Source organism: Sinohyriopsis cumingii, chromosome 1, assembly GCF_028554795.1.
Source record: "Sinohyriopsis cumingii isolate HCF-2022 chromosome 1, ASM2855479v2, whole genome shotgun sequence".
NCBI lineage: Eukaryota > Metazoa > Mollusca > Bivalvia > Unionida > Unionidae > Sinohyriopsis > Sinohyriopsis cumingii.
The window spans coordinates 151487203-151506109 of NC_142961.1; the positions used below are offsets into that span (position 1 = coordinate 151487203).

The following is an 18907-nucleotide window of genomic DNA, read 5'->3' on the forward strand; positions in this document are numbered from 1 at the left end:
AATGTTTCCACCAACCACAAGCAGCCTTTTAAAGTTGTAGTTTACCTGTAACTGCGATATCTAGATTGATGTATGCGACGGCTCTGCGATCAAGCTGTTTTATGGTTTCCTGCAAATGAAAGGTTTTGTCAGTAAAAGAATTTCCTATACTTGTATTTAGTATAAATATAAATACGTAAACTTTCATGTCCAGTACATTATTTTTTACTCCAATTTTTGCACTGGTTCCTGCGATCAAAAAAGAACTGAACAAAACCTTTCAAAAAATAAAAATAATAAATAAATAAATAAGAAAATTCTTAAACAAATGGCCAGTTTTGTCTTAGATTGAGTTCGGATAATAAAAATGTTGTTTAAGTGATATAAATGCAATATGGAATTTGTGGAAGCAAGCTACTGTAAGATCACATGTGCTTGTTGGTGGGGGGGGGGGAGGGTTGTGTGGTGCAGGGAAAGTTGAAAAATGAGGAGGGGATCGAAAGTACATTGTTTCTTTCTTACATAGGTAATTGCTTTGTTATGACAAGGGTCAAAGGTTACAGTAATAAGTAAGTCACTGTTCCAAAATGGTTTCTACTTCGTGTTTATGAATAACTTGAGACTTGTAAAGATTCCTTTTAACGTAAAAAATCCTAAATTAATCTTTCTAAAATATTTCCCGTAAAGTAGCAACATTATTAAAATTGCTCAAGTGACACTAGTTGTAAAAATTCTTTGAAATACTTAAAATACTTCCACTCACCCATAATAGTCATATGATTTATTTTTAAATTATAGAGAAGTTTGAAGATGAACAAAATGAGAATTCACATACTGTTGATTGTATATAATTTTTCTGGTTGTAATAAAAATTCAATTTTTGTTGGTACTTCAATTCCACGAAAGATCATTGCTTACCGAGTCTCTGAAATCGAAACATGTAACCAAGAAATTCACGAATATTTCTGACTCACAATAAATATAACAACCTACCTCAATCCATTCCGTAGATCCAATTAAAGCAAATTCCTCCGATCCCCAGCTGCAGAAAATTATGGTCCTTCTTGGTCGCCAACGTCCTGTGTAAAATTTAAAAATTTGTTTATGATACTAACTTAAAGTCTAATAGGAATAACAAGGTCACTGGTTGGAAATAAAATGAATCATTGTGTCAGAGCATAACGTATGTCAACTTGGAAAAAAAACCAAACATTTGCATTCTTCTTTATATACTAGTATATGTGTCTGTATTATTTATATGATTTAATCTGAACATCCCCCATTGCTTATAGTTACAAAATATATTTATTTTATGCTAAGCAGTGAATTACTTAATTTTCTAATTAAAATAAATTTGATATTTCACTGTAGTGAAAAAATAACTGTTTTATCACTACAGGAACTACTTTTTTGGGTCAGAACATACTTACCTCCCTTTGATTTTCTATCAGTGAACTACTTTTTCCTTATGTACATGTCATTGTCATCTGTGGCGTCTGCCAACGTATGTGAGCATAAAATAAAAAGAATATTTGCTTGAAAGAGTGAATAACGGATACATTTCATCTCGTGGGTAAAAAAACTCTAGTATTTTCAATCGTGGCTTAGCCACTCGTTAAAATATTGTGTTTTTCATCCACTCGATTAAATATATCAGTTATTCACTCGTTTCAAGCAAATATCCTCTATATAATTGCCAAAGATACAGGAAAGAGGCGATATATTCGACAAATGTGTTCCACCGATTTTTAGCAAATGTACGGTCAATATTGAGAGATGTAGTAGAACGTTTTATGTTGAAGGCTAACATTGTTCTAGATAAACAATGCATATAATGTCTGAAATAAAGATTTCCTATCAGTCTGCCAACAAGAACCACGGTGATTTTAGAAATAAGAACAACATCATTCAGAGTACAGAAATACTGACTGACTGGAAAGATGGACACCTCATCAAGATCCCAAATAAAGGCGACCTCAGCAACTGCTCCAATTACAGAGGAATCACACTCTTGTCAGTACCATTGAAAGTCTTCAACCGGGTCCACTTCGAGAGGATGAAGGAGGCCGTCAACCCACAGTTACGAGATGAGCTAGCGAGGTTCTGGCAGAAGAGATCGTGTACGGACCAAATAACTATTCTTCGCATCTTAGTCGAGCAATCGTTGGAGTGAAATTCTTCGTTCCGCATCAGAATTGTCGATTATGAGAAGGTATTTGACAGCGTGGACCGAGAGGCACTCTAGAAAGTTCTTCGCCACTGCGGCATCCCAACCAAGCTTGTGAACCTGATCAAGAACACTTACAACGGAATGCATGCAGTCATTCATGCATGACAAAACACAGACACAGCTTCCTAGTGCAGACAGGCGTGAGGCAAGGCTGCTGCTGTCTCCGTTTCTCTTCCTTCTCGCCATCGACTGGATTATGAAGATGTCCATCAATGGGCGGAAAAATAGGATCCAGTGGACATTGAGGAGTCAATTTGAGGATCTGGACTTTGCCGATGACCTAGCTCTCTTGTCCCACAGCCAGCAGCAAATGCAGGACAAGACCGACTTCCTGGCAGCCACAGCAGCACAGTATGGCCTCAACATCCACAAAGACAAGACCAAGATCCTCAAGATCAGTTATGTCAGTAAGTAACAACCAAGTCACACTGCAGGGAGGTCCGCTGGAAGAAGTGGAGACCTTCACATACCTGGGCAGCATTATCAACCAGCATGGTAGCTCTGACACAGACGTCAAGGCAAGGATCGGAAAGGCGAGAGCAGCTTTCATACAGCTCAAGAACATCAGGAGCTCGAAAGAAATTTCCTTGACTACCAAGATCAGACTGTTCAACTTCAGCGTGAAGTCAGTCCTACTGTATAGAGAAGAGACCTGACGAACCACCAAGTCGACCGTAAAGAGAATTCAGACCTTCATCAACTGCTGCCGAAGAAGAAACCTCCAGATCCGCTGGCCAGACACCATCAGCAACACCAACCTGTAGCAGAGAACCTCCCAGCTTCCGGTAGAGGACGAGATCAAGAAGAGAAGGTAGGGTAGGATAGGACACACCCTACGTAAGCCACCAACCAACATTACCAGGCAAACATTGTGGTGGAACCCTCAAGGCAACTGGAGAAGGGGACGAACAAGTACACCTGGCGACGTGACCTTAAGGCGGGCATCACTAAGATGGGTCATACCTGGAGTCAGCCCGAGGAGACGGCACAGGACAGAAGCCTCTGGCGATCTTTTTTTTTTTGGCGGCCTATACCCTGGCAGGGGTGACGGGCAAAACCGAACTAAACTGAATTCAGTGCATTGCTTTACGTCTCTATCGATGTCATTCAAAGTAGGGACTGGCATCAAAGTCGTGTGTAAGTATTTTATTTTGATGACCACTAATTCTAAGATATGGGTAAATGTAGAATTAGAACAGATATATCGCATGCGTAAGGAAATGTCTATCATTTTGGTGAACCTTTCCATGTATGAATGCGCAGAATTCGAATTCATTTACTTCAGATACCATCCAATTCAAGGTATGGTGTTCGCGGTCCATACATGATTACTTCCCATCTGTATTTTGATCTTCACAGAAATACAAGTGAGTTTGAACCCATTCTTTCTGTACCTAACTGATGATTGGTTGTTGGAACGCAGTCGCATGCATTTAGAAATCCCAATGTATAACTTGCTTTTTCAATTCGGAATTATTTGTTATCAATAGTAGACGAATTGATAATATTTACTTTCAGATAGAGAATATGTAGATCTGACACAGAAAGATTCATGTTCCACACAGCCCCACAACCAAAGATTCAAATAGACAACATGCAGACATGACCCAGCGATGATGCCTCAAAGCCATGACATACCCTACATGTCTCGTGTTCATTCTTGCATTCTGGGGCAGATACAGAACCAAGATCAGCATTTCATGTTTCGGTGTAAATAATATTACTTACCCGTCCGCGTCAGGCTGGCCATGAGTCGTGATATTTCCATCATGACGGCTGTTCCGCTGGATGGATCAATCGCGCCAAACACCCAGGAGTCACGATGATTTCCGAGTAAAACATACCTATCTATATTGAAATAAATAGATAAACATACAGTTACATAAGGTCTTTTGTTCAATGTTACGTTTAAAGAGAATGCTGGTCCAGTTTTAAGATACGCAGACATTGATTTGAAAGCAATTAAACTATTAGACTTCATCTACCGTACGCATATTCTTTTAGAACTGTTTGAAGAGCTCTCCCATATGCAGATTAAAACCTAAAAATTGAAATTGTACTCTGTAAAGAGAGATTGAACCTATTTCATATTTTGAAGCATTATATATACTGCAGCATTATATATATATAATGCTGCAGTTTTCACAGAGAGAGGCAAAGACAGAGAAAAATGATTAAGATCTATATTAATATAAAACGCCAGTAAAGTCGCGAGAGAAGGCCTAGTTGAAATATTGAAAGGAGTCTTGAGGGAAGAAATTCACCCATCATGGGACGTTTAACAATTTCAGTGAATTGAAACTGAAACATGTGCCAAATATGGAAAAAATAACAATACTGACCGACACGTGTTACAAGTAGGCATAAAGCAGTAAAACACTAAGGCCTAGTGAAGGGTCTTTCTGACATCCATTTTACAACGCTCACAAACCTGGTTCAACAGACCCGTGGATGATTCCGAACGCATTGTAGGTCTTTCTTATTTCGTTGTATGTCTCAACTCGTAGTGTTGCATTCCTGAAATATTCAGTGCATATAAAAGTGCTTCCATGACACTATCTTTCGAGATTTTAAAAATATCTAAACGCATACAAATGATTTTTAAGCCTGCCAAATCAAGAGAGTATAATTGCAGATTGACTCCCATGTATTCAATACTAGATGCATTGGCGTGCATTTCGAATTATGGAAAAGGTGTTCAAGTAATACTTTTGTGTTTATACTTCTTGTGTAGGGACACTATAACAGGTAATAATTGTTTAATATAAGACACAAAACAATATTAGAATCAAATTAAATTATTCTAGACGAGAGTACAAGTATTGTTACTCTGATTTAAGACATCAAAACCTACCATGCATTGCTTTAAAAACGTCGACTTCGTAGTTTGCATTAATAATGATAACATTAAAATAAGCGTCACCAACAATGAAAATCAGATAATTAAAACATGCAGTATGAGGAAGCAATACTCTGCGTATTTGATGCGAATAAATACACCAATTTTTTATTAATCCAAACTTACAATACAATCTCAAGGACAAGATACACGGGTTGAAAGACAACAAAAATATAACTGAAAATAAAGTTCAATTTCAAAAGTAAACGGTGACTCAGTTTGCGAAGACGATCTTTAAAAATCAGTTAAAGTTTGATAGAAATTTTAAATCATTGATAGGCTAGCTAGGACTGAAGGCTTGTTGCAGATTGCTGAAAATGTTACCACCCATTGCAGATGCACGTGCTGTTGGTTTGTTGATAACGCATAACGAAAATTTATCAGTCATACGGCATTATATTATCAGTCATACGGCATTCTATTATCAGTCATACGGCATTCTATTATTAGTCATACGGCATTCTATTATTAGTCATACGGCATTCTATTATCAGTCATACGGCATTCTGTTATTAGTCATACGGCATTCTCCATTTGTTATGATATAGGATTTAAATGATCATGAACGTCCAGTTACGTTGAGAAATATCTATGAATTGTGGGAGAATATTTAACAGGAGGAAAAGAAAATTCAATCAAGTGAATTGAAAAATGGCTAACTGAATAATCTATTTAAACATTTTTATTACCATATTTACAGCACATGGGGTCGGGCAACAATTTCCTACAAGTTAGCAACAGCCCTCCACAAATGGACAAGTAGGTGCATGAAAATTGGCTAGGACTAACAATGTATATATATATATATATATATATATATATATATATATATATATATATATATATATATATATATATATATATATATATATATATATATATATATATATATATATATATATATATATATATATATATATATATATATATATATATATATATATATACTTAGGAGTGGATCAGAAATACAGTTCATTAATACCAATGAGTCTCGAAATATTCATCCTACTAGAAAGGTCAATACAAAATTATAGTTTAACAACTAATTTAAAGAAGATAAAGTAAGTTAATAGGGGACTTAAAAAGGGGTTCCGTGGCTGATACTGGAGGGAGATCATGCCAGTAGGTAATGTATGTTAGACGATTATTGAACTCTTTTAGTATCTTTGCTGTAAGTCTGGAAGGATGTGATTGTATATGTCACGTGATTGATATGCTGATCCAAACAGCTAGATATTTGTGCTAACAGGGATGAATAACTGGTTTAAACAATGCATTAGTCTCTGTCTTGTACTGTATATTTCTTACAAATTTTTTTTTATAACGGTAGGCAGTCTCATCGTCCTCTCTACATGTGCACAATGGACTATCAGTAAGAAAATTTTAAAAGAAATCATTTTTAACAAAAGGTTGCTACAGTTGTTTCTTATCCTAGTATAAATAATTGACGATTTCCTGTTACCAGTCTAATATTACAGTGGGGCATGAGTTCCTGTTACCAGTCTAATAATACGGTGGGGCATGATTTCCTGTTACCAGCCTAATAGTACAGTGGGGCATGATCATGTGCTGGTGGAAATTGTAGGTTAAATATTAAGAAACTCTGTTTCATGTTTTACTCGATCTGACAGAGTTTTCCAAAATGTAATATGGAAAATATATAAGAAGTTCTTGCGATTCTTGTCTAGTATGTATTTTGTTGAAAATTATCTTTATTTATCAAATTATACTGTGTTCTATATTATGTGTCAAACTAACAGATGTACAAGATCTTGGTTATAAGAGGGAGAAGAACTACATATAATTTTGTGAAAGGTACAGAGTTTCTGAAGTTTGCTTGTTTCCAAATGGGAGCAAACTGGGTTATCTGTAAATACATATTGTTAGTAGATACGCTAGAACAGATCCTTGGGGACATCAGCAAACACATATTTGTTCCTTGACTCAGAGGTATTAAAAAATACTTTTTGAAGTAGATCCAGAAAGATAGTTACTTAGCCAACTGCTTAAATGAGCATATGTTCCGCATGTTTTCAATTTAAAGAGTAATTCGTTATGCCATACGAGATCAAAAGCCTTTGAAACACCACCCTAAACTGTGCAAACATTATCACGTTTGATGGTAGATATCGTGTGCTTGTGGGAAATTTTCAATTTTTAACGTAGCTTTTACCGTTTTTTAGTCATATCTATTCGATGTCTGCAGTGTGACAATTTGTAGTGATTCTAGTGATGTCTAGCACTGGGCATCATGCCGCAGACATGTAGCTTGATGTCCCACCCAGTCACATCCTGACACCAGGCCGACCTGTCCTAACAACAACCTCTTAATCCTGAGCGCCATGCGAGGTAGCTGCTAGTACCACCTTTATAAGTCTTTGGCATGACTTGGTAGGAGTTCGAACCGGCGACCTTCCGCATCCGAAACAGACCCACTAACCACTATACGCTGGAGCGATATGGTAGATATCTATTCACCGAAATATGGTGGAATTGTGTGGAATGAAACCAGACTAATTTCATTATGGAGATTATTTGAATTCCAACAGTTGTAAATAAATTTGAATATAAATCTTTCCATTGTTTTCCTGACGCAGCTTAACAAAAACACGTCATTAATTTGACGGATCGTTGGGATTCCCTTTATAAAAACTTGCATCAGAATAGCTTTTCTCGAGATATTTGGAAACAATTGCTTTCTTAATAATTTATTGAGTAAGATGCTCCCAGGTTTGGCAACGGCTGGGGAGGCACCTTTCAACATTCGGTGACTGAGCTTATCAAATCCAATAGCCTTTTGACTGGGTATAGTTTTTATTATAGCTAGAAAATCGTGCTCTACTACTGTAATTTCTGATTTTTGTTTATTAGTGTTTAAACATTCTGCTTTTCTAAATCAGTAAATGATTTTGCTATAGTTCCTGTTGTATAATCTAGTGATGGTATTATATTTATTTTGTTCTGTTTAATTAAATGTCAAATTAGATGCCAATATTCCTTGTTGACGTGTCTAAAGTTTTCAGTGTTATCACATTTTGAGCAAAATTAGTTCTATTGAATTTTTTTTTACACCTTGCGTAAAATGTCCTTACTTAAGTGTGTTCGTTGGAATACAAGTAGCTGGGGAACATGTGGGTGACACATAAGAAAGTCAACAATTGATACAAATACAGTTTAATAGTGATAGATGTGTTTTGGAAATATATTTGGGCTGAAAAAGGAAGACAACATACGCAATGCTTCAAGGGAAATCTTTCAATGGAGAAAACCCGAATATACACCGTTTTATGAAGGAAAATGGTTTTAAAACAGGAACATTAACCATTTTCAAGAAAAACACAGAATACTTTTCAACATACTCGGATGAATGATCATCCATACTGGATTTAAAGGTTTAATATAATTTTAAACACCAGAATACGGATGAATTTCACTGAAAATGAAACCATAGTTGACGTTGTTCCAAAATGTGTTGAGAGATACAATACTTATTATCACAGACCAATAGACATACCGTAAATTGAAGAATCCAAAGACGAAAACATCTACATTATCAAAACCCTATTAGGTTACTTCATACATTTGGAATAACTAGATTTCAAAGGGCAATCTTTCTAACTTTCCATCAGATCTTTAAAATCAGTTAAATCATTTTAGTTGATCTGATATGATCGTTGGTAAGACCTATGGGAGATGAGATAGAGGGTTGTTCTCTGAAGAAAAATTATAGCTAAGACCTATGGGAGATGAGATAGAGGGTTGTTCTCTGAAGAAAGATTATAGCTAAGACCTATGGGAGATGAGATAGAGGGTTGTTCTCTGAAGAAAAATTATAGTTAAGACCTATGGGAGATGAGATAGAGGGATGTTCTCTGAAGAAAAATTATAGCTATACGACTAACAATATAACATGTGTAAAGTTGAAAATGTTTCGTAGTCCAAAAGAATTAACAAAAAAATATGTATTCGTAAAATGTGACAGACACACTAATTTGTTAAACAGTGAACAAGCGCAAAACATTTTGCCATATCAATGGTCGACGAACAATACATATTGCAGCATAAAGTAGCATTAAAAATCTTGGCGGTTTTTGAAAACTAATTAAGTACCAGAATGTGTAAAAAACGGTGCCATAGAAAATGAAGAATTAAAACATGCTTGAGATGTGAAATGCCAGTACATCTAAACATCACAGGCAACCAATTAATGGCACACGTGAAAACCTTAAATGAGCGACTGCGATCTGCATAATGTTCTAGCAACTTAGAATATGACTTGAGGAAAGAAATGGAAAGAGACAGCATCCCAGAATGTGAAGTTGATTCCAATAGATCTCATAAAGCTGATATTAGGTAGAACAATACAAGCTCGTTCAATAAATCTTGAACAAAATAAAGGGCAATGGAAAACACATAGACGTTGCTTCAATCATGGACACTTTTCAGCTTCTTTAAATTTTACAGCATCTACGCTATCAATTGTGATTTTCTTCTTAGATAAAACATTTTAGTTACACAATTTGTATACGTCTATAAAATCTTCAATCATTAGGAAGTATTATAAAATAAAGAAACAAATCGGTTGATTTTTGGAGGAATGTCTACACACATGGATTAAATAATATCCAGTACACCTTTAACAGTGTATAGATATATAAATTATAACGATGCAGGTTTTACAGAACTTTCATACTAAACTACGGAACTAAATGGTATAGTCAATATCTAAATTTATTACAAATCCAACAGATAAAAATGTATGTCAAAAAATGCTCAGTGTATTTGCACAAAAATGCCAATTTCATATTATTTTTTACACGACTAAATAATGGAGTTTAAAGAAAAGAAATTAGTATAACACCTTAATTTTGTTCTGCCATTCAGTTTAGCGCATTAAATTGGTCATCTCACTTCTACCAAGTGAACATAATAAATACATTTGACTAGCCAAAGATACATTCTTCCAAAAATTAAATTTTTCGCAAACAATCCATTAAGTATTTTCGATTACTAGAATGTAATCTATGACAATATTGATTTTTTGAACAGACGGAGCATCATCTGAGCGGGGCAGGGTGGATGAAAATATCTGATTGTAGGATTGGCATTTGATAGACACAAATGTATCACAATTAGTCGAAACAGTATATATTGGCATTTCATAGACAAAAATGTATCAGATTTAATCGAAACAGCACATAGATTTCAGTTTTATTTCAAGACGCGAAAACTTGCTATTTGGATGAAAAGACCCTTTACGTGATGATGATTTATTAAAAATCAAATAACTACAATAGATATAAGTAGTGAAGGGGGATATTATAGCGACAATGGGAATTAGCATTACAGGACCCCTTGGGAACATATAGCGACAATGGAAATTTAACATGGAGAAAAATCGTGGGAACATATAGCGACAAGGGAAATTTAACATGGAGAAAAATCGTGGGAACATATAGCGACAAGGGAAATTAACATGGAGAAAAATCGTGGGACTGTTGAGCGACAAGGGGATTTGAACATGGAGAAAAATCGTGGGAACATATAGCGACAAAGGAAATTAACATGGGATTTTTTTTTTAAAAAAAATAAAAAATAAAAAAGGGGTAGGCAATGGAAAGGCTATCTCTTTTCGAGAAATATGGCTGGCCCTGAAAAGGGCCTTTGGGTTTATGTTAATATTAATATTAACATAGATGGCATCTGTCACATCTTCTTCTTCTTCTTAAACTCCTTCTAACTGCCGGTCCATACACAAGTACCCTCTTGAGACATCCTTGTCTTTCTATATAAACTCTCCTCATCCATAGACTAGTATCTGTCCTATCAACAACAGTCCACTTGGACCGGACATACATGAGCATGTCCGTCCTGAACATCATTGTTGACACAAGGGTTGAAGATTGAACGTCGGTCCACATCTTGAGGCTCCGAGAACAGGTGAATCAATGCAGTGAACTGCGCTTATTTATAGGCAGAGGTAGGATTGAAACGGATTGAGTTCATTCACCAATCCGAACACGCGTTACAAAATTCAGTCAGCCCACATCCAATCCGAAGAGAGCAGTCTGTGACGTCTGTTGGTCTATATAGATTCGCTAGCGCTTGTGTGCAGTCAATCTATGCGACAGTGATTCAACATGACGGAAACTCAGAAAACGATCCAATGGGGTGCACCAGCAGGGGAGACCGCCCAAGGGAACCCGGACTTACTTTCAGAAGAGGTGAATTGGGATTTTGTGGATTTTCTCTCCTCGCAAGAATTTGTTCCGGAACCTTCGTTACCTTCTTCATTACCGCAAGTGGAGAATTTTAGACAGAGACAGAAAGAAGAATTGGAGAAATTTATACAACGACAAAAGGAAGCGGAACAAGCTTTTCTCCTACAGCAACAGCAGCAAGAAGAAGAGGTAAAAAAAAAAACAACAGCAACAACAGCAAGAAGAAGTAGCAGCAAAGAAACAAGAGGGTGAAAATTAAACGGTCACGGTACTGTTGGACATTTTAGCGGAGTTAAGAAGTCTGAAACAAATGTATCAGACTTCTTTATTACGACCGAAGAGAATACGACCTTCCCGAGCTAAACACGTCAACCCTGTGATTAAGCCTACCGTACCACCCTTAGTGATTTCAACCCAATCATTATCATCATCATCAACATTACGCAGTCCAGAAGTAGGCCTTGGCCGTGGCAAAGGCATAAGGCAGTTAAAGTTGATTGCTTAAACTCACCCCTACGCCATAAAGAAAAAAGGCCCTTTTCAGGGCCACCCACATTTCTCGAAAAGAAATACAATTTCAATTTGCCAATAACTCAAAAATAAACCCCACCCATTTTACCCTTATAGTACGTGTCTGTGTATGAGTGCGTGAGTGTACGTTCTTATTTTAAAATCAAAACTCAAAGACACTTACCTTATATCATTAATTTATTCTTTTCTCCATTTTTTACAATCCAATTCACAATTCACAACACAACACTTTAATAAAAAGTTCATTGACTTCTTCTTTCTCCCTGTTTAGTCTCTCTGTTTTTTAAATTTCTTCACCGCCTTTTCCTCATTTTCTTCCCTTCTTCTTTTCTTCTTCTCCTGTTTCTTTGCCTCTTGTAAATAGAATTGTCTTCTTTCTTCCTCTTCTTCCTCTGAAGAATCCCTCTCTTCTTCCGAAGAATCCCTCTCTTCTTCTGAAGAATCCCTCTTTTCTTCTGACTCCTCTTGTTTCTTTTTTGGGCAATCTGGAGACCAATGTCCTTTTTCTTTACAATAATAACAGGTATCTTGACTTTTGTCTTTTTTAGTCCCTGTTTTTGTTCTTTTTTGACGGTCTGGACACTCTGAAGACCAATGCCCTTTCTTCTGACAGATATAGCAAGTATCTTGACTTTTATCTCGAAAGGAAGGAGAGTAGTCCGTAGGCTGGTCTGAAGAGAATTTTCTAATGACCCCTCGCAAAGCTCTGACGAAACGTTCCATCTGGTTAGTCTCTTCCATCGTTGTGCTCGGCTTGAGAGTGAAATGAATAGTGAAAGGACAAGACACACACCCTTTTATATACGCTGGTCTGCTATGACTATAAAGTAGCTCATGGTGTTTGAACTTGAGTCATTTGACTTTTTGCTTTCAAGATGAAACGATCTAATTCATTTGAGAAGAAAGAAGAAGAAAGTAAGAGGCAGAAACGTGATCTATCGCCTCGTACCAGAGCTGAAATCTTGGCACAAATTCATGCCAGTGATTTTGAAGAGGACATGAGTGAACCAGAATCAGAACCCTCTAAAACAAGTTCACCACCCTTAGTCAACCCTGAAAAATACTATTCCATTCGAGAGACGGAAAAGCGCTCCTCTAGAAAATTTAGAACCACGGCTTACAAATACACGGTGAAGTTTAAAGATTTCAAGGCTGAAGTGCCGTTAGAGAAAGCAGAAGTGTTCATCACTGAGGTGTGGGATTCTTTGCTCACTGCACTCAAGCAACAATGTCAACCCAAAGAAGACGATCGCTTGAGACTTTCCATACAACACGACGGTTTGAAATCCCCTGTTTGGATCGAGTTTAGCACCCCTGCAGAATTGACCGCTTCCAAAGTCATGGACAAGATTCAACACGTGCAACAATCTAATGACCAGTTTGACATCACCGATGGAAAAGCCACATTGGACATGACCCACGTCTCTCCTCCTCAAGGGACCGGACGCAAAAAGATGTTATTGGTGAACGACCTTCGCAGCATTAAGCGTAGCCTTGTCCAAATTCACAATCCTCATGACCAGATGTGTTTAGCCCGTGCCATCGTGGTGGGACGAACCTATGCCAACAAGAACGACACGGTACAATGGAAAAGAGCCTGGAAAACTATTCAACGATCCGATCGAGCCAAACAACGAAACGAAGCAGAACTCCTGTTGCAACAAGCTGGCCTGTCCAAAGACACACCCTGTGGCATTCCTGAGATGCAAAAATTGCAAGATGCCCTAGCTCCACGTTACACCTTGAAAGTACACACTCAAGAAGTGCGCGGGTCTTTATTGTTTCGAGGGCAAGACTTTAAGGACGGAAAATACATTCATGTCTATTATCACGATGACCATTTCGATACCATTACCACTATCACCGGATTCCTGGGATACGGTTATTACTGTGAGAAATGTGACCATGGTTATAATAATCGAGAGCAACACAAGCATTGTGGATCGAAATGCTCAGGATGTTTGGCCTCTTCACCCTGTCTGAGCGAAGAACCAGTGCCTTGTTCAACTTGTCTGCGCACGTTTGTTAGCCCTACCTGTTACCAACAACATCTGAAAACGCAAGGTTCACAGAAGAAATGTGCTTGTCAACTTCTGAGATTGTGCCCTACGTGTGAACAAGTCATACGTACCAATAATACCAAGGCACACGTATGTTCAGGAAAGAAAAAATGTCACATTTGTCACCACATCGTGGACTTGGAACACCAATGCTACGTGCAAAAATACCAGCCCCCACCAGAGAAAGAGGATGGTCACAAGAAGAAAGGCAATTTCATCTTTTTCGATTTCGAATGCATGCAAGAGACCGGCATTCACATTCCTAATTTCTGCGTGGCTCATCGAGCGTGCGAGAAGTGCATTCAAGAACCTATCTTCAGTCATTGCCCTCACTGTAGCAAGATTCCTGGAGGGCGTGAAAAAATCTTTCGGGACCAAACACGCTAGCCGATTTTGCCCAATGGGTCTTAGACCCCGTCGACAAGACGTGGAGCCAAGAGGACATCGAACTTTACGGAGATTGTCATCGTCATGCCACGGTGATGGCTCACAATTTCTCCGGATACGATGGACAATTTCTTCTCAGATACTATACGGAACAAGGCACCGAGCGTCCTAAAGTGACTTTGAACGGAGCCAAAATCATTTTCATGCAAGTGGGACAAGTACAGTTTAAAGATTCGATGAGCTATTTGGCCATGCCTTTGAGTCGAATGCCTAAAACGTTTGGAATGACAGAAATGGCTAAAGGGTACTTTCCACACTTTTTCAATACGGAAGCCAATCAACACGCCGTTCTACCCCATTTACCTGAGGCTCACTATTACGACCCCGACAACATGCGTACCGAACAACGAGAAGCTTTCTACGCTTGGTACCAGGCTCACGCCTCGGACCCTTTCGACTTTCAGGAAGAAATGCTAAAGTATTGTCGTTCCGACGTGAATATTTTACGGCGTTGCTGTGGAAAATTTCGAGAACTGTTCATGGAACACGGAGGGGTCGATCCTTTGAAAGAAGCTTGCACCATTGCCAAAGCGTGTTCCTTAGTGTATCGACAACGATTCATGCCTGAAAACACCGTGGCTGTCATCAGCCCTCAAACGACCAACTTTGTGAAACGTCAATACTCGGTCAAAGCCCTACGTTGGTTACATTACTTGTGCGACAAGGAAAACAAATGGATTCAGCATGCCCGCAACGGAGGGGGCGAAAAGACCATCGGAACGTATTCGGTCGATGGCTGGGACTTAGAAAACCCCAAGATCGTGTACGAGTTTAACGGTTGCTTATTTCACGGATGTCCCGTCTGTTACCCTGACCGTGGCACTAAAAATCAGTTTTTGCAACGAACCATGGAAGACTTGTACCAGGACACTTGTCAGCGGCGCCTAAAGTTAGAACAGCAAGGATACCAAGTGGTGGAAATGTGGGAACACGAGTACGATCACCGTATGAAAACCGATCCCGACTTTAAACGCCTCGTGGAAAGTTACCAGTTCATGGACCCGCTGAACCCGAGGGATAGTTTGTACGGAGGAAGGACCAATGCCACCTGTTTGCTGTACCAAGCTGACGAAGAGAAAGGAGAAGAAATCAAATACTTGGACGTGTGTTCGCTGTATCCCTACGTGTGCAAATATTGTCGCTTTCCTGTAGGGCACCCGCAATTGCTGACGGAACACATCGACCTGGTCAACATTCGACAATACGAAGGCTTGATCAAGTGCAAAGTTTTGCCTCCCACGAACCTATACCATCCCGTCTTACCTCACCATTGTCAAGGCAAATTGATGTTTCCCTTGTGCCGTACTTGTGCCGAAACGTGTAACCAAGATCAACCTTGTCAGCACAGCCAGGAAGAACGGGCCTTGACGGGAACCTGGGTCAGCGTAGAATTGTTCAAAGCTCTGGACATGGGATACCAACTGTTAGAAGTGTACGAAATTTGCCACTTTCCCAAGACACAACAATACCGCAAGGGTGACCCTACTCAGAAAGGCATTTTCGCAGACTACGTGGATGCCTTTTTGAAACTGAAGCAAGAAGCCAGCGGCTATCCTTCCTGGTGTCACACTCCCCAAGACCAAATAAAATTCAAAGAGAAATACTACGAACAAGAAGGCATCATTTTAGACCACATCGAGAAAAACGAAGGCAGGCGATCGTTTGCCAAAGTGATGTTAAATTGCTTGTGGGGTAAAATGGCACAACGACCGTGTTTACCCAAGACGGAATATTTGACAGAACCTTCCCGCTACTTCCAGAGGATTCACGACAAAACCAAATACATGAAACACGTGGACGTCGCTCGAGAGAATTTGATCTTGGTCAATTACGAAGAAGATCTGGACTTTGTACAAGACGACCCTTTTGGAAATGTCATCATTGCGGCTTACGTGACAGCTCATGCTCGCTTAAAATTGTACGAAGCTTTAGAACTGTTAGGGGAACGCGTCCTGTACTTTGACACGGACAGTTGCATTTACATCCATCACCCGATTCAACATCACCCTAACATCGAAGGAGACCGTTTAGGAGCCTGGACAGACGAGCATCCCGACGACAAGATTCTAAGTTTCGTCAGTGGCGGTCCCAAAAATTACGGCTACGAATACCGTGACAAACAAGGAGAAGTGCACACGACGTGCAAAGTGAAAGGACTGACTCTGAATTATCGTACCAGTCGAGTGGTCAACTTTGGGGTATTGAAAGAAGCCTTGCAATCGGGAGAGGATGGAAACTTTAAAGTGACCACCTATCAACCGAACAAGATTGTACGTTTACCCACTCACCACATCGTCAGTCGGCCCTTGGAAAAAGTCTATCAAATTGTATACCAGAAGCGAGTGCGACTTCCCAATCATTTCACCTTACCGTATGGACACGTCGGTATTGGTCTGTATATAAAAAAGGAACCCTAGGCAAGATCGATAGTTCATTGGGACTACCAAGACCGAGCGAACAAGATGAATACTTTGAAAGAGACATCGTTCCAGTTTGGGGATTGTAAAAAAGTTGTATCTTCCTCTAGTGTGACTAATACTGGATGGATAAGACCCAGGCATTGCGACGGAAAATGTCCGGAAGGAAACTGCGATTGTCCATGTGGTTACCATTGTAATTGCGTAACGGAGTTTGCAGACGAGTGCGATTGTGAGCCTTGCGATGGATACGATGCTGTACCTTGTGACCTGAGCGATGCCGTAAAGCATCATGGGAACTTTGTTCTCACTACCCCTATCATGGAAAGTGATGTTGTGCGTGTCAAACCTGAGGGATGCGAAAGCGATGCCGCTCGTCCTCTTGGACATTTTACTGGGTTTCGTTTTAAAGGGGAATGTTCACCTTCACGTCTACCCCCCTACGGATGTCATCCAGCCCTGAGCAAACTCCTACCCATGTCACTCAACCCTCATCGAAACGAACCTGTGAAAGACGAATATTCGTTTCCTGTGCGTTTGTCGGAATACTGCGACTTTGAAAATCGTCTTCAATCGTTCAAAGGAGAATGGCCTAAGTATCTGGGAGGACCGACCCCCGAAGAATTAGCCAGAGCCGGATTTTTCTACTTGGGCGAAGGAGATAAAGTCAAGTGCTTCAGTTGCGGTGTGTCACTTCACCACTGGGAACCGCAAGATTCGGCCTACGTAGAACATGCTCGATGGTCACCGAATTGTCATTACTTACCCTTAGTGGGACCGAGACATTGAAGTAACTTCTTACTATAATAATCTGTTCATGGATACTTTGCTAGAGAACATTCGTGCCTTGCCTGTGGAGTTGAGGGAATGCATTTACCGAGAGCTGGTCAAAATACAAGTGAAACGTAAAGAACAATTGCATCCGTTACGTCACCGGTGTTTGAACCACTGGTACCTGAAGGCTATACAAGGATTGATTGAGTTGAAAGTGTTCCATTGGACAGACATTGATCAACGACCTCCTGGTTATAAAAAGGAATGGTTTGGTATTGACGATTCTATCTACTACATTGTAAACGTACTGCATCGAATTCCAGAGGAAGAGTTAACGAATTACCAACATGTTTCACGCAATGTCAACTTAGTGAAAGAGGAAACTTCTGAACGAATTGTAATGTGTAGATTAGTGGTGAAACGATTTAGATTCGACAATGAATTAAAACCATGTTTGTGCCAACAGTACATTTCTTGTGTCAGACCAAAGAGGATTTAGTATGACCTATTCATGGATACTTTGCTAGAGAACATTCGTGCCTTGCCTGTGGAATTGAGAGAATGCATTTACCGAGAGCTGGTCAAAATACAAGTCAAACGTAAAGAACAATTGCATCCGATACGTCACCAGATCTTTAACCACTGGTACCTGAATGGTATAAGAGAACTGATTCGTCAGAAATTCTTTCAATGGTCAGACATTGTTCAAAACTTTGAGGTCGCTAATGATCGACATGTTCATGATTATGGTTACTTCGAGATTCACCTAGTGCAACGCATTGAGGAAGACAAGTTAAAGGATTACAAACATATTTTACGTGGAATCTGCTTAGCGGAAGAGGAAACACCTAAACGAACTCTGACGTTTCGGTTACAGTATGCAAGATTTAGATTCCCTACTGGAGAACGAAGATCTCTGGCTAGAAAGTACGTCTATTGCATCCGAAAAAAAGAGAATATAAAAACAGGCTGCCATGCCACGGTTTATGTCACATGTCATCCAACAGATTCCGTGGAAGGAACTCAATGACCATATTCAAACCGTGGATCATTACCATCAATTATTACAAGAACTGTATCCATTCAATTTGGGACGACAAGTGGTGTGTGTCTTAGTGACTTGTTTTCTGGGATTTCGTTTACCAGCCGATTCTTTGTGGACTCTTTACGATCAGTACTTGCCACCTCAATGGCCTTAAATGGTCACGAAAAACTCCTTTTACTCAAAGGCTTGCGATTAAATCTGGATAATTCTCGACCTCAACAGGAAAAAAAGATTCGTCAACTTTTAGCTACCCAAGACGTGTATGACGATGTGTGTGTAGCTTGTGACTTACATCCCCATTGGA

The 18907-nt window shown here is 39.1% G+C and overlaps 1 protein-coding gene across 1 annotated transcript in view; it reads right to left on the minus strand.

Moving 5' to 3' along the window:
• The window catches only part of LOC149808166 (N-acetylated-alpha-linked acidic dipeptidase 2-like), a 70661-nt gene that overhangs the window by 24971 nt on the left and 26783 nt on the right, over positions 1 to 18907 (minus strand). The window contains exons 7-10 of the mRNA XM_089974055.1: positions 4641 to 4726; positions 3938 to 4057; positions 973 to 1058; positions 46 to 109 (exon numbers count right to left, since the gene is read on the minus strand). Of these exons, the coding sequence (XP_089830181.1) occupies positions 46 to 109; positions 973 to 1058; positions 3938 to 4057; positions 4641 to 4726 (356 nt within the window). The remainder of the gene's footprint in view (positions 1 to 45; positions 110 to 972; positions 1059 to 3937; positions 4058 to 4640; positions 4727 to 18907) is intronic.